At 40.3% G+C, this 17,226-nt stretch overlaps 1 protein-coding gene and 2 long non-coding RNA genes across 8 annotated transcripts in view; 1 reads left to right on the top strand and 2 right to left on the bottom strand.

Annotated features, from left to right (window-relative positions):
* The window catches only part of CDK19 (cyclin dependent kinase 19), a 438,492-nt gene extending 433,426 nt beyond the window's left edge, over positions 1-5,066 (top strand). For all 6 annotated transcript variants that reach the window (XM_056566332.1, XM_056566331.1, XM_056566326.1 and 3 more), the window contains one exon: positions 1,853-5,066. In XM_056566332.1, coding sequence (XP_056422307.1) covers positions 1,853-1,975 — 123 coding nt within the window. In that variant the 3' untranslated portion in view covers positions 1,976-5,066. The remainder of the gene's footprint in view (positions 1-1,852) is intronic.
* LOC130362205 (uncharacterized) overlaps positions 1-5,147 on the bottom strand; it is a 53,489-nt gene extending 48,342 nt beyond the window's left edge. Inside the window, exon 1 of the long non-coding RNA XR_008891317.1 lies at positions 5,060-5,147. This is a non-coding gene — a long non-coding RNA (uncharacterized LOC130362205). The remainder of the gene's footprint in view (positions 1-5,059) is intronic.
* A 7,113-nt stretch (positions 5,148-12,260) lies between these two features.
* LOC130362203 (uncharacterized) overlaps positions 12,261-17,226 on the bottom strand; it is a 35,543-nt gene continuing 30,577 nt past the window's right edge. The window contains exon 3 of the long non-coding RNA XR_008891316.1: positions 12,261-16,311. This is a non-coding gene — a long non-coding RNA (uncharacterized LOC130362203). The remainder of the gene's footprint in view (positions 16,312-17,226) is intronic.

The following is a 17,226-nucleotide window of genomic DNA, read 5'->3' as shown; positions in this document are numbered from 1 at the left end:
GCTAGGGCTGTAAAAAAAAACTTACCTACTCCCGATGCTCCACTCCAGTTGCTATTTTGTGTGCATCCAGTCCTCTGCTTCTTTTGACTACTGCCTGGTTCTGAGACAAGAGCTTGAAGCAGGGCGGCTGGCTCAGCCAGCAAACACTTGCCGAGATGGGATACCACTGTGGCTAGTGATTGGCTAAGCAGAAAGGTCCTGCTTCATGCTCTTGTCTTGGAAGCAGGCAGATTGCAGGAGCAGCAGAGGACCAGATGCAGATAAAAAGGCAGCTGCAGGACCCATGGCGGACCATTTTTTTTGTAACTTTTTTCCTACAGCCTCAACACTATATCAGTTATTTTAAAACACCATACCGTGCTGGTGTCGTCTTTTAGGGCTAATTATATTTCCATTTATTGAAAACAGATCCATTATAAGTCTATTTGTGTTACGCCGAGCGCTCCGGGTCCCCGCTCCTCCCCGGAGCGCTCGCTTCACTCCCTCCGCTGCAGCGCCCCGGTCACGTCCTCTGACCCGGGGCGCTGCGATCCCGCTGCCAGCCGGGATGCGATGCGCGATGCGGGTAGCGCCCGCTCGCGATGCGCACCCCGGCTCCCCTACCTGACTCGCTCCCCGTCTGTTCTGTCCCGGCGCGCGCGGCCCCGCTCCCTAGGGCGCGCGCGCGCCGGGTCTCTGCGATTTAAAGGGCCACTGCGCCGCTGATTGGCGCAGTGGTTCCAATTAGGGTTTTCACCTGTGCACTTCCCTATATTACCTCACTTCCCTTGCACTCCCTTGCCGGATCTTGTTGCCTTAGTGCCAGTGAAAGCGTTCCTTGTGTGTTCCTTGCCAGTGTTTCCAGACCTTCTGCCGTTGCCCCTGACTACGATCCTTGCTGCCTGCCCCGACCTTCTGCTACGTCCGACCTTGCTTCTGCCTACTCCCTTGTACCGCGGCTATCTTCAGCAGCCAGAGAGGTGAGCCGTTGCTAGTGGATACGACCTGGTCACTACCGCCGCAGCAAGACCATCCCGCTTTGCGGCGGGCTCTGGTGAAAACCAGTAGTGGCTTAGAACCGGTCCACTAGCACGGTCCACGCCAATCCCTCTCTGGCACAGAGGGTCCACTACCTGCCAGCCGGCATCGTGACAATTTGATATAGAAGTTTTGACTATATTGAGCAGTCCCTAACCTTTTCTAGGAAAACAGTACTCTAAAGATTGCTTATTGATTTGTAGAGATTAATTAGCACAATAAAGTATTGTTTTTTGTTTTTGTATTACAACATGCAAAGTTGTCTGATAAGGATTTTAACATTGACATAGTAAAGGCTGTGGACACTATTTAAATACATATTTTGGTATTGTATTTATTATGCTGTAAAATAAAAAATTTAATAAAATGGTGCCATAGCTCGTTAATAATTTCAAGTCTTTCTGTCCCCTTCAGTGCAGTTTGTTAGAGAAGTTGCCTGATGACTCAGTCTCCAGTCTCATCTCTTTCCTCTACTGAACATCTTTTAAGAGGATTTATGATCAGATTAAAGGTCAATTTAAATCATCTTCAAAGTTCATTCAGAAGTGAGAGAGGGTCCAGAGTACAAGCTGTCAAGCAGCTTTTCTGATGGATTTTTCTCTGAGCCTAACATAAAAACATTCAGGTTACAGAAGAAAAACAGATAATTTTTGGGCAAAATGTTTTAAGACCAAAAATACAATAATGCAATAATAATAATAATTATTAAAAAAAAGTGATTTCAAATGTGTCCATAGCCTTTAATTATTTGTCTTAGTCAGTAACACACATGAAATGTATTAATATTTACTATATTGGTTGGTAATAATTTTTTTTTTCTCTTTAACTTTTGAAGCACTCCTCTTTACGTCTGGGTTACCAAAGCAATGTTCAGGGAACTTCTCAGCCCCAGAATACATTGGGTTATTCCACAACATCTCAACAGAGCTCACAGTACCACCAGCCTCATAGGTACTAGGAAGTTGAGCAGTAAAAAGACAACTCACACCAGTTGCATCGGTAGTAAAAACATGAATATTTTCATCTAGGATGATTTTGTGGACTATTCAGAACTGCATTGTCTGGAATCTTCAGCAAGAGAAAAACGTCCATCATTATGATGCTCTTATACCTTTGTGTACAGTCACATTGGTGAGAAAATGTGACGCCATCACTTTTTTTTTTTTTTTTAAAGGAAAGATTCATTGTGCAGCTTTTCCATGCTGAGAAAGTTATTTATCAGGCTGCTGAATGGCTGCCGTTGTGTAAAGAAAATCGCAAGCTTTCTAGCTGTGTTTAGTTTTGTATATATAAAATGAAGGCAAAAAAAAAAAAACACACATGCACCTTTTAAACACTGTGTTCTGTTCATAGAAAATTGCAGTTTTGCATATGGATGTCAAGAAAAGGAACTTTTAATGTTCCAAATTTCCTATCTTGCTTTTATTTATTTTTTATTAACAGAATTGTAAAAAAAAAAAAAAAGATATCAATGAGCCTGCATCAGAAAAGATTATATAAATGCAAGATCCAACTCAGGAGTGGCTGGAGTAAACTAAACTGTAGTCAACCTTTAACCTGTTCATATACAATGTAGACCCGAACCTCAGCTTTGCCAGGTCTTCATTCACTCTTGTTATATTTCAGCATTTGATTACCTGACGTCTTTCCAGTGCATCATCCAAAGAGTTAAACTACATTGCAGGATTTAGTGAAATTCTAAAGTAAATGTTTTTTTTTACATGTTATACTTCGGTTTTTAATCTGCATTGTGTTATATGATACATAGAAGTAAAGACTGGATTCCCCAACAGATGCATGGGTATGCTTGACCCTGCCAAGGCTCCTAAAGTGTACAGTTAACCTATATATTAGGATAACCAATGCATGGTGACAAGTAGGTCAATACATCTGTAATTTTAGACGTCACTCAAGTGGTTAAAAAAAGTTAAATAGGCTTCTTAAAAGAGGGACTATGTATGTTAATTAATGTTTACCTAATGGTAATAACTAACTAAATGATGACTCTGCACATCTCTCAATATTGTGCACCATCAGGCTAAGTTTCCACTTGTTTTTTTTTTTTTTTTTGCAAAAATGCCAAAAAAAAAAAACAACAACTCTGTGGCCAGATGTTAGCTGCAAGTCAATAGGAAAACGCAAAATGTCTTTTCCACTTGGTGTTTTTCAGTTTGGCATATTTTTTATCCTGTTGCCGTTTTTTCACTCCTCTTTGGCGTTTTCCTGCTCCTTTGCAGTTTTTCTAAATCGCAGCATGTTGAGACTATGGTGTTTTTTTCACTGAAATCGTGGTATATTTCTTCCATAGAGGTCTATGGGACTGAAAAAACGCCAATTAAACCTCCATGTGGGTTTTAACTTTGGCGTTTTTGCAGGCAGTTTTTATTCTTTTTTTTACTGTAGCGATCCAAAAAAGGGATGGAAATAACTTTTTTTTTTTTATAAAATTTCGTAGGGTGCCTTAAAAAAAGTAAAATAAAGATACAGTGGGGATGGAAAAAGTTGTATTTAACGAAATTTATATTTTTTAGAACCAAATGTTTATTAATTTTTAAACAGCGACCAATTTATCTGGGCGGGCAGGGACCTAAAAATGTAGCCGGCAATAGTAAAAATTTAGAAAGGGGCCATTTAATTGTAAAAATAATATATTTTTTATAATTAATTTTATGAAACTTTTTATTAGTAGTGTACAAATTAGTCCTCCAGGACATCTCAAATAATCTTACCCTTATTCATATTAACATTGTTATGTCCACTCGGCCTAAGAATAAGTACTAAGTAGTCTACTTGTAAACATTGCACACAAAAAAAAAATGTAGAGCTTACACTTAGATAAATCGATAAAAATCTAATTTTTATTGAACATCATTAAAATACAAATGAGACTTCACAGACAGGATTTACCAATATACAAACATGGAGCTTAGGGCCCAGTATAATTACATTATAAAGCACCATTCCATATGTTGCAATAATATATCACTGTGTCCAAAGGAATATGATATCTTATACGCTAGTTATATCATCAATTCACCAATTGCCCTATACTTTTGTAACATTCTATATAGCACATGTACCACTGATATAACTGGCAATATTACTCATAAAGTCCGGGCAGACTCACTGGACCTATGCCATGCTATATATAGCATAAGTGCATATGGTGCCAAAGTATTCTCTCCCATTGTTGTTACGCCGAGCGCTCCGGGTCCCCGCTCCTCCCCGGAGCGCTCACAGCGTTCTCCTGTTCGCAGCGCCCCGGTCAGACCCGCTGACCGGGTGCGCTGCGATAATGTCCCCAGCCGGGATGCGATTCGCGATGCGGGACGCGCCCGCTCGCGGTGCGCATCCCGACCCGCTTACCAGACTCACTCCCCGTCTGTGCTGCCCCGGCGTGTGCGGCACCGCTCACCTGGGTGCGCGCGCGCCGGGTCTTTGCGATTTAAAGGGCCGGTGCGCCACTGATTGGCGCATGGGTTTTAATTAGTGTCTTCACCTGTGCACTTCCCTATATTACCTCACTTCCCCTGCACTTCCTTGCCGGATCTTGTTGCCATTGTGCCAATGAAAGCGTTCCTTGTGTGTTCCTAGCCTGTGTTCCAGACCTCCTTGCCGTTGCCCCTGACTACGATCCTTGCTGCCTGCCCTGACCTTCTGCTACGTCCGACCCTACTCTTGTCTAATCCCTTGTAAGTATAGGGCAATTGGTGAATTAATTATATAAGATATCATATTCCTTTGACAGTTCAAGTAATTTTTATTACATTTTTCATATAAACAATCACTGTCATTACTTCATGCACTCCTAAATAATAGGGTATCATACAATTGTATGTGAACAAAGACATAAATATAACATAGTGAAATGAAGATAACTATCGGGATATGGGATCAGTAGATGATTTTCCAGTAGAACTATGTTTACTGAAAGATGAATGGGAGGAATAATAATTTCGATGAGTATGTATGGTCACTAATTTAGTTGTATTGGAAACATATTGAGTATTAAATATAAGTTAATTCGGTAAATGAGAGTTACCTGATTTCTTCTAGCTTCTTGACATATTTGTGTCCAGTCGTCGCTCTCGCTCCTCCAGGGACTTGCTAAGTCTGTTGATGACCCAGTATGTATGACCAACCTTATAGGTAATATAATTGGAGAAAATGGATGCAAATTGACTTCAGGAGCAAAATTTATGACACAGGTTACAGTAATTTATTTACATCTTATTCACACAGAAACGGTTAAACCATATTTTCCAAGCTATTTCAAACTTACTACCTCTGCCAATTTGCCAAGCGTATGTTTGTTCATGAAAATTCGATGCAGATACAGTAGCTGTAATGTCCTGTATATTGGGGACATCTTTTTTCTTCCTTCTTGCTGCTATGGCTAGTCTCGTTAAGATAACATGACAAATGGGGGTTCTAACATCAAGATCAATTCTGTCTAAGCCAATTGTGAGAAGAAATTATTCTGGCGACATTGTAATATTTTGTTGTGTAAGACTAGAGAGTAAAGAGTTAATGTCTCAATTGTGATAGTTTAGGACATGCCCAGGATAGTTGTAACAGATTCCCACATCCGCCGCAGCCCCTCCAGCACCTGTAATTGCAATCAGGGTACATTTTATTAATTCTAGCCGGTGTATAGTACCACCGGGTTGTGAGCTAAATATGGCTTGCACAGGCAGTAGATTTTTTTTTTACCAATTTTGTCGCATCCATCCATTCCTTGATTGAAATTTTTGTGTTCAATTCCTTTTCCCATTTTTGATGGTGCTGAAGGGCTTGCGGAAAATGGTCCTCATTTATAAAATCATAAAACACTTTAGGTTTCAAAGATAACAGTTTGTTGCTGGGTTGGGCTACTATGTCCAATCAAAACTGAAATGCCTTGGATCGACATGAAGAGAATTTTGATAAGATGCAACATGTGCGTAAGATCTTGGTGTCGTTTTTTCTAGATTAAACTTCTGTTTGAGTTCCGCATAGGGGATCAATAAGTTGTTTTCATATAGATCAGATACATATCTTATGTCTTTCATTATCCAGTGACCTAAATATCTCAGTTTTGAACATTGTCTTAAAAGAGTCAAAGGAACATCTCTTTCAATAAGATATTCCCCTTGTGGGATATGTGTACCTAAATAGTGCCATGAATCTAGAGTCATTATGATAACAGGGTTGTTTGTGTCATACGGTCTTCATATTCTGTTTGGAAATTGAAGCAATTGTAACCAATAAGTGATATGGAAAGCTTTCTGTTTGAGAATGACCTACAGTTTTTATGTAAGTGGGTAAGAGCCAATCTAAAGACTGGCATATGATTTGAGCTTTATGAATCAAAGAGAAATCAGGGAAACCTAACCCTCCATGTAGTTGTTTTTTGGAAAGCATATGAAAGGCTACTCTGGGTTTGGTCTTATACCAAATAAAAGGTAACATCTGTGAGTGGCATTTCTGAAGTAATTGTTTTGGTATGTGAAGGGGTAAGTTCCTTAGAACATATGTCAATTTGGGCAAAACGAACATTTTATAAAGCATGATCGTACCAAGCCAGGTCCATGATTTTATATTGTATTTATTAAACTCTGTATGGATGTAATTAGTGGAGGATTATTAAATTCAGCCATTTTTGTTAGGTTAGCAGGGATTTGTATACCTAAATGTGTTATCGCTGATTGTTCCCACACATTGGGGTGCTGAGATTTTGGTTGTGATTCCATCTTATTGCTGAGATGTATTTTCAATATGTGCGACTTAGATGAATGAACCTTGTAGTAACAAATAATGCAAAATTTATTTTGTTGTGATTTTAATGCCGGAAGGGATCTTCTTGGTTTTGATAATGACAGTAAAATGTCAGCGGCAAAAAGGTTTAGTTTATATTCGCGTGTCGGGTGGTTGATAACTGATATGAGTGCATCTTCCCTAATATGTTGGGCTAACGGTTCCATAGCTAAAATGGAAAGTATTGGCGACAGAGGGCAGCCCTGTCTCGTTCCGTTACTTATTTGAAAAGCATCAGAAAATACACTATTTGTAAAAACTCTGGCAGAAGGACAGGAGTATAAGGCAAAAATTGTATGAATAAATTGGGGTAGTAATTTCATAGATTTAAGGGTTTCCCATAGATATTCCCAGTAAATCCTGTCAAACGCCTTCTCTGCTTCCAGGGATTTGGTCTTGGTCCACGAGATTAAGGTCAAAATGTTTCTGATACTGTCACTTGCCTGTCTGCCCTGGGTAAATCCAACTTGGTCATTATGTAAGGAGTTGAGGAATAATATTTTTGATCTTGATGCCAGTATTTTGGCGAACAATTTTATGTCAATGTTGATAAAGTTAGCAGGCGAGTTAGGCTCCTTTCCTGGTTTGGGTAAGGTTATAATGTTGGCACCTAACAGAGTGGGAGAATTGGCCACTTATCCTAGCATAATTAAATGTGTCGGTCAGATGGGGCACCAAAACATATCTGAATGTGAGGTAATACTTGGCCTAATTGCCTTCTGGCCCAGGAGATTTTTTTGTTTTTGGACTTCCTCTACTGAGAAAGGTTGGTTTAAGTTTTCTATGTCAATATTGAGGCTGCATTCACTTAAGTACTGTTTAATAGCTTTTGTGGTCAGTTGAGGGTTGTCGTGGTTCTGTTTCAAGTTATATAGGTTTTTGAAGAATTTATCTATGCAGTTAGCAATGTCTTTAGGATGCGTGAGATGTGTTTTTGATGAGGGGTCTGTTATATAAGCTAATATTATATAATTTCGGTTTTGTATCTGATGCCCCTGGCTAATCTAGACATAAATGTTGTGGGTTTATTTATGTGTGAATATACTTAAGTTTTTGTCCTTCTTAAGTGATCATTGAAATCTTTAGTCATAAATTCATATAAGTGAAGTCTATACCCTTTAAGGGATTGTAAGGTAAGTAATGAGCCTGTGATTTTGTGCTCTCTAAATCTTGTTCTTTTTAAAGACATTAGCTAGTTTTTCTCTATGCTTTTTGTTTTGTTTGGCCATTATTTGTATGAGTAATCATCTAACATGCCCTTTGTGCGCTTCCCAACACACCATATGACTCTCAACTGATGGTGCATTTATCTTAAAAAACTCATCCATTTGATCATGTAGATGGTCTTTTGCTCCAGGGAACTTGCAACGCAACTTCTTGTAACCAAATGTTTAAAGATATTCTGTGTTTTGAAGTATTACCTGCGACATCTAAGGAGGTGTCACTGACTGCATTTAAAGTCACCCCCTATGATGAGGCATCCTTTTTTGATTTTACTTGTAATGCGAAGGACTTTGCTTAAAAAGTGAACCTGTTTCGATATGATTGTGCATAGATATCAACAAGTGTATGGCTTAATGTCAATGACACATACTAGTATGATGTATTGGCCTTTCTCATCAATTTTTTTCTATGAGATCAAAATATATTAAAATAATTACTTATCATTGTGATAACACCTGCTTGTTTGGTAGGAGCAGTTAAGTAAAATATGTGGGCAAAGTTTTTAAAAGCTAATGATGGATGTTTACCGGTAGCAAAGTGGGATTCCTGTATGAAAAGAACCTCTGATTTGATTTTTAGCGTCTTTCCATAAGAATGATCTTTTGTTAGGATTATTCAACCCGTTCACATTAAGAGACGTGATGAAGATGCTCATGTTGGCTAATTCTTGTGGTAATCATCATGCTAAGAAGTAGAGATTGCAAACTTTGTTTATGGTTGTGAGTAGTGTTTGTATATCTTACCTTAGGGCTGAAGGAGCGAGGGAGACAAATTAGACTAGAAGGTACAGATGAGTTTGTATGATGTTTAACCCCTTAAGGACCCAGCCATTTTACACATCAGGACCCGGCCATTTTTTACAATTCTGACCACTGTCACTTTAAACATTAATAACTCTGGAATGCTTTTAGTTATCATTCTGATTCCGAGATTGTTTTTTCGTGACATATTCTACTTTAACATAGTGGTAAAATTTTGTGGTAACTTGCATCCTTTCTTGGTGAAAAATCCCAACATTTTATGAAAAATTTGAAAATTTTGCATTTTTTTAACTTTGAAGCTCTCTGCTTGTAAGGAAAATGGATATTCCAAATAATTTTTTTTTTATTCACATATACAATATGTCTATTTTATGTTTGCATCATAAAATTTACGTGTTTTTACTTTTGGAAGTCACCAGAGGGCTTCAAAGTTCAGCAGCAATTTTCCAATTTTTCACAAAATTTCCAAACTCACAATTTTTCATGGACCAGTTCAGGTTTGAAGTGGATTTGAAGGGTCTTCATATTAGAAATACCCCACAAATTACCCCATTATAAAAACTGCACCCCCCAGAGTATTCAAAATGACATTCAGTCCGCGTTTTAACCCTTTAGGTGTTTCACAGGAATAACAGCAAAGTGAAGGAGAAAATTCACAATCTCCATTTTTTACACTCGCATGTTCTTGTAGACCCAATTTTTTAATTTTTACAAGGGGAAAAAGGAGAAAATGTATACTTATATTTGTAGCCCAATTTCTCTCGAGTAAGCACATACCTCATATGTCTATGTAAAGTGTTCGGCGGGCGCAGTAGAGGGCTCAGAAGCGAAGGAGCGACAAGGGGATTTTGGAGAGTACGTTTTTTTGAAATGGTTTTTGGGAGGCATGTTGCATTTAGGAAGCCCCTATGGTGCCAGAACAGCAAAAATCCCCCACATGGCATACCATTTTGGAAACTAGACCCCTTGAGGTACGCAACAAGGAATAAAGTGAGCCTTAATACCCCACAGGGGTTTCACGACTTTTGCATATGTAAAAAAATTAAAATAAAATTTCACTAAAATGTGTGTTTCCCCCCAAATTTCACATTTTTGCAAGGGTTAATAGCAGAAAATACCCCCCAAACATTGTAACCCCATCTCTTCTGAGTATGGAGGTATCCCATAAGTTGACCTGAGGTGTACTATGAGTGAACTACAATGCTCAGAAGAGAAGGAGTCATATTTGGCTTTTTGAGAGCAAATTTTGCTCGGGGGCATGTCGCATTTAGGAAGCCCCTATGGTGCCAGGACAGCAAAAAAAAAAACCACATGGCATACCATTTTGGAAACTAGACCCCTTGTGGAACGTAACAAGAAATAAAGTGAGCCTTAATACCCCACAGGGGTTTCACGACTTTTGCATACGTAAAAAAAAAATAAAAAAAATCACTAAAATGTGTGTTTCCCCCCAAATTTCACATTTTTACAAGGGTTAATAGCAGAAAATACCCCCCAAAATTTGTAACCACATCTCTTCTGAGTATGGAGGTACCCCATAAGTTGACCTGAAGTGCACTACGGGCGAACTACAATGCTCAGAAGAGAAGGAGTCATATTTGGCTTTTTGAGAGCAAATTTTGCTCGGGGGGCATGTCGCATTTAGGAAGCCCATATGGTGCCAGGACAGCAAAATAACCCCCACATGGCATACCATTTTGGAAACTAGACCCCTTGAGGAACGTAACAAGGCATAAAATGAGCATTTACCCCCCACTGGTGTCTGTCAAATCTTTGGAACAGTGGGCTGTACAACATTTTTAATTTGCACAGCCCACTGTTCCAAAGATCTGTCAGACACCAGTGGGGTGTAAATTCTCACTGCACCCCTCATTACATTCCGTGAGGGGTCTAGTTTCCGAAATGGGGTCACATGTGGGGTTTTTTTTTTTTTTGCGTTTGTCAAAACCGCTGCAACAATCAGCCACCCCTGTGCAAATCACCTCAAATGTACATGGTGCACTCTCCCTTCTGGGCCTTGTTGTGCGCCCCCAGAGCACTTTGTGCCCACATATGGGGTATCTCCGTAGTCGGGAGAAATTGTGTTACAAATTTTGTGGGGCTTTTTTCCCCTTTACCTCTTGTCAAAATGAAAAATATAGGGCAACACCAGCATGTTAGTGTAAAAAGTTTATTTTTTTTACACTAACATGCTGGTGTAGACCCCAACTTCACCTTTTCATAAGGGGTGAAAGGAGAAAAAGACCCCCAAGATTTGTAAGGCAATTTCTCCTGAGTACGGCGATACCCCATATGTGGCCCTAAACTGTTGCCCTGAAATACGACAGGGCTCCAAAGTGAGAGCGCCATGTGCATTTGAGGCCTGAATTAGGGATTTGCATAGGGGTGGACATAGGGGTATTCTACGCCAGTGATTCCCAAACAGGGTGCCTCCAGCTGTTGTTAAACTCCCAGCATGCCTGGACAGTCAACGGCTGTCTGGCAATACTGGGAGTTGTTGTTTTGCAACAGCTGGAGGCTTCATTTTGGAAAGAGTGGCGTACCAGACGTTTTTCATTTTTATTGGGGAGGGAGGGGGGCTGTGTAGGGGTATGTGTATATGTAGTGTTTTTTACTTTTTATTTTATTTTGTGTTAGTGTAGTGTAGTGTTTTTAGGGTACAGTCACACGGGTGGGGGGATTACAGCGAGTTTGAGCTGCCGCGCAAAATTTGCTGCATCGCAAACTTGCAGCCCGATACTCACTGTAAGCCCCCTGCCCATGTGAATGTACCCTGTACATTCACAGGGGGGGGACCTCCAGCTGTTGCAAAACTACAACTCCCAGCATGCCTGAGAATGTTTGGGAGTTGTGGTGTTGCAACAGCTGGAGGCACACGGGTTGGGAAACACTGAGTTAGGAAACAATGTTTCCCAACCAGTGTGCCTCCAGCTGTTGCAAAACCACAACTCCCAAACATTCTCAGGCATGCTGGGAGTAGTAGTTCGGCAACATCTTTAGAGCCAGATGTTGCCGAACTACAACTCCCAGCATGCTTGGAGTTGTAGTTTTGCAACATCTGGAGGACTACAGTTTGCAGACCACTAATACAGTGGTTCCCAATCTGTGCCCTTCCAGATGTTGCAAAACTACAACTCCCAGTATGCCAAAACTGTCCAGGCATGCTGGGAGTTGCAGTTCTGCAACATCTGAAGGGCCAGATGTTACAGAACTACAACTCCCAGCATGCCTGGACAGTAAGGGCATGCTGAGGATGTGTAGTTTTGCAACATCTGGAAGGGCACAGTGGTCTCCAAACTGTGTACCTCCAGATGTTGCAAAACTGCAACTCCCAGCATGCCCAGACGCCAAGGGCTGTCTGGGCATGCTGGGAGTTGTAGTTTACAGGGTCCTATTACAGCAATGCATGTCGCTTTACGGCGACGTGCATTGCTGTAAAGGGCCCGACCGCGGCTGAAGATCTACTCACCTGTCGCCGCCGCCGCCGTCTTCATCGTCTGGATCCGGGTCTTCAGGGACGAGGTAAGTACCGGGGCCGGTCCCCAGCACTCCCCCGTCCCCCGCCGCGTCCTCCGGTCTTCCTCCCGTCCTCTCCGGACTTTCAGGGGCCGGACAGGACGGGAGGAAGTAACCGCCCCCCCTCCTGCGATTGGTCGGTTAACTAACCGACAGATCGCAGGGGATCGGAGGAGGTGGCCGGCTTGCCACCTCGCTCCGATACTCCAGCATGGTCCTGGCTGTCTGCGACAGCCGGGATCATGCGAAATTACCGGGAGGTCGGGTCCCAGAGACCCGATCAGCCCGGTATCGCCGCAGATCGCAAGGGCGATTTCCCTTGCGATTTGCGGCGATCGCCGACATGGGGGGCCTACATGGCCCCCCTGGGCGTTTGCCCTGGATGCCTGCTGAAGGATTTCAGCAGGCATCCAGTTCCGATCTCTGCCCGGCGAGCGGCAGAGACCGGAAAACGCCATGACGTATGCATACGTCATGGGTCCTTAAGACCCAGGGTGTGAAGACGTATGCATACGTCATGGGTCCTGAACAGGTTAATGAAGATGGTCCCAATCCAGGCTGTGATGATCCCAATCTGGTTGTGTACAAAACAAAGGAAAAAAGAAAAAAAAAACACAAACAAATATTAATTACTACAGAACAGTTTGTAATAAGTACTTACTAATAAGTGGTAGAATAGGTCAAATAGAATCAGAAGTAGGATAGGAAGAAGAGATAAAGGTGCAGCTTATTGCTGCAAGAATCAGGGGAAGATTCCTATTGGAAAGGAGGAAAACGAAATTAAGTTGAAAATACTAAGAGTCTATGATGAACCATAAAGGAAGGAGACATCATGAGGCCTTTGTATTGCTTGTTAGAAATGCTACAAACCATTGAAGCAACAGGAAATCTGTAGAAATCAGTTCCTCTGAGTAGTTCTGTTGGGTGGAGGCTGTTCTGGAATCAGATCCCATCTGGATAATAAGTCAATACCCCGGTTAACCGTAGATATTATCCTGGTTGAGTTCCCATCCGGGATGATAATTTCCATCTGTATGGAATATTGTTTTTGCGGAGCGTGGCTGTGATTTGTGAGAATGTCCTCCTTGTCTGGATTGTGTATTGTGGCAAATTCATAAATAATGTTATATCTCTGTATTCTGCCGGTAGTGCTGGATTCTTTTTTAAAGCTGCCACAAGTCTTTCTTTAGTGCCAAAAAAGTGGAATCTTGCAATTGCGTCTCTAAGAAGTAAGGGGTCCAAATTTCTGGGTCTTGGCAAACGGTGTGCTCTGTCTCTCAAGCTCTATTTCCGGGCAGTTTGGCAGTAAGTTTTTTGTATAGTCCTTAATGAAAGGTCCCAGTTATTTCTTTTGGTATGCCGCAGAAATTCTCAAGTTCTGAATATATTTGTGATTGCTCATCTTTAAGATCTTCTATTTTTTCTTCTATCTGATCAATTCTGGCTGATACTTGGGTAAATGAGCTATTAGTTGTTTCAACAATTTTTTGTATTTCTTTAGTAAACGAGTCCTTGAGCAAAAGTATACCGTCTTTAATAAAGTGTTCTGTTGCTATATTTCCAGATTTTAACATTGAGTCTAGTGGATCTGAGATGTTTGATTCAGTGGAGTGTTCACTATCTACATTATCCATGAGTCTTGCTTTTTGCTTAACCGGAATTGTATTAGATGACGAAGGAGCTGATGGTGGGTGTTTGTTTTTATGTGAACCTTTCATGATTGATGCCAGGGGACTATATCTATTTTTTGATTCAAAAGAGAAGTCCTTAGGTGGTTGGTTCTTTTATGGGAAAATGTATTTTCTTTCTGTGAAAGGTTGAATTCCCCCAAATTGTGGTTAAGAGGGGTTTGGGAAGATTCCAGTAGTCTATTGCTCTTTCTTGGTGTCTGAAAGCCTCTCCCTCTCATACTAGTAGCAGAAAGAATAAATAAATTCCTTAAAATAGGGTCTTGCAGCAGGTTAGTAGTGTTGTAGGTACCCTTAGTGTTGATACAATAGTGCAAATAGTTCTGTAGCACAATAGTATCCTTGTAGGAGAATATGAAAGAGTTAAAGTTAAATTTAAGTCACGATGGAGCTTCTATTTATATTTCAAATAATGCAATCTGAGTATGGGATAGGATACACCAGTAAATGTAAGATGTGGGTCTGAGACGGCAGCTATATGGTTAATAGTGCAGTCTTATGTCCATTTGGACTCAATAGTAGGCGGTGATTAAAGAAATTGCTCTATACAGTGTTGTCTCTGAGCTAGTATTAGTCGTCAAGCATTGGTATTATGTGGAGGCAAGCTCTGGGTTAATTTGCTGGTAGTGAAATAGCGCTGGTGAATTTGCGCTGCTGTACTCACAATCTCTGGTTTACATGAATACCCACTCTGTCAGTGATCTTCATACCAAGGCTCCTGTCACTCTTAGGGCTCTGCAGGGAACGTTGAGGCTCAGACCGGTTAGTAAATACAGTCCTGTAGTGTATAGAAGCTCTGGTGAGCAGTAATGCCTGACTTCCGGTTAGCCTCCTTCTCTTCTGGTTTCTCTGCCCACCTCCCTGTACCTTAATGGCGGATTTTCGCAGGCTTTTTCGCCTTATGTTAGTGTAATCTCCACGATTCAGCAAAAGAGGGCTATAATATGCTGTGGCTATCTCTTGCTATCTCCTCTGTATGATATGTTTATAGCCGGGTCGGCTCCTACCTTGTACTGTGGCTGGGTAGGCGAGACAGGTCTTCTCTTCAAGCATGGCAGGTTATTAAAGGAATAAAGTTGCGATCTTTACTCAAATATGTCCACAAATGGTATCTATGTGTTCCTCATGAGATCCTCCTTCAATTTCTGTATAAATGGAGACCCTTTAGAGGTTTTGAGTAGATCAAATGTCGCTGTATAGTGGTGAAAGATCAGAGCTCCTCTTTTCAGCTGCTGCTCAGCATGGCTTCTAGGCTCTGCCCCATCATCATATTTCTTTGGATACTTAGTGATATATTATTGCAACATAGATTATATAGGAGGATCGCAATGGGTGTCAGAAGTGACACCCAGAGCAATCTGTCTATTAGTACAGGTACTACTGCTCCCAGCATGGAACCGTCTGTTCCATGCTGGGAGTAGTAGTACTACCTAAAAAATTAAAAAAGTTAAAAAAGTTAAAAATTGAATACACACTTTATTAAACACATAATTAAACTACATTACTAATAAATAGTTTGATTAAATTAATTATAAAAAAATATATTATTTTTACAATTAAATGGCCCTTTTATACATTTTTAATATTGCCGGCTACATTTTTAGGTCCTGTTAAATACAATTTTTTCCATTCCTACTGCATTCTTTATTTTAATTTATTTTAATTTATTTTTTTGGTACACAAACAAAATTCTTTAAAAAACTCCAAAGAGGCCAAAAATGCAATTTCCACAAAAAAAGCAAAAATGCAAGAAAAAATATGCCAAACGCAGGAAAATGCCGTGGCGTTTTTTCTGGCATTTTTTTTGGCCAGAAAAAAAAACAAGTGAAAACTTAGCCTCGAGGGGTCTTCCAGGTTTATGATTTCCAGACTTGTTTAAATCTTTATCACAGTGAACAGTTGTGAAACGTTCTTATACTATGTGTTTAATTTTTCAGTAGCTGAAAATGTATATTCACCTTATCCTACTTTCTCACAGTTGGAGTTTGATACAGTGTATCACTCTAACTGAGGCTCTGTTCACACTGACATTATGGGAAGAATAGCGCAAGTAGTGCAGCATGCTGGCAGGAAAATAAGTGTGAACATAGCCTAAAAGAACAAACCACCTGGATTCTAAGACAGGAAAGAGAGTTTTACTATTATTATGTTTGCTTCACAGAGGATTGTTCCGAATGATACATTGTTATAGACAACTAGTCATTTAGAAAGTCGAATAACATTTCAATCGGCATTAATCAAACTTTACTTACATAAAGCCATGAAAGCCATTTAATATAGGCTTATAGTGGTAACTTTTCTTGGTTATCCTGTTTAACAAAAAACAGTGGACCTGTCCAAGTAACAGGTTCCGGTGTAAAAATCAAGTGAGTGAGAGTTCTTAAATCTGTCATTTTTATTTATATCTCATATATGAGGCACTTTGCATCTGGAGACAAAGGCAACTGTCCTAGTCAGTTGTCTAAAATACTTTACTACCTATTTCTACTGAACCAAACATAGAGCACACATACAGAACTACATAGCTTGCTAATATCAGTTCAACAGACTCATGGGGATTTGATGTTAAATCACACCAGTCAGACTCTCATCCCCTTAAATATTAGATCATTGCAACTTTTGTTTGTGTTGATAATACAATTTTGCATATTCTGTAGTGGCAAATATAGTATCAGAAGGGAAAAGCCAAGGAAGACCATTTACATGTTGCAGTTACACCAGAGATGATAATCTTTATATTATGTTAATGCTCAGTTTTCATATAAGAGAACCTATACTTTTATTGTTAATTGTTTTGTGCTTTTTGGTTGATTATCATCATAGTCACTTTAAAATGTTGGCATCAGACTGATAATTTGAACACATGAATTACCCTTTACACATTGCTAAAAGAAAATCTAACACCCTTTTCACCTGCACTAAACACAATATATTAAGTTATAGTGCGGGAGAACAGCTTTACAAAGAGGGGTCACTTTTTTAAATCTGTTGACTATTTCCTGAGTTATGGCACTGTAATCCTCAGCTGCCTTGCACAGCTATGGGGCAGGGAGCCACCTCACCCAGCTCCCCTGGCTCCTCCATGTTCTCAGTCAATCCCTCTCCCTTCATTTATATGCTAATGAATTCCACAGGTGGGCACACAGAAAGCAGAGCACTCATCCGCAGCATCCATTAGCATATTAATTAAGGAGGCGGGTCAGATAGAGAATATGTAGGAGGCA

The sequence above is a fragment of the Hyla sarda genome, chromosome 3, assembly GCF_029499605.1.
Source record: "Hyla sarda isolate aHylSar1 chromosome 3, aHylSar1.hap1, whole genome shotgun sequence".
NCBI classification, from domain to species: Eukaryota; Metazoa; Chordata; class Amphibia; order Anura; family Hylidae; genus Hyla; species Hyla sarda.
This window is presented reverse-complemented; position numbering and strand designations above follow the sequence as displayed.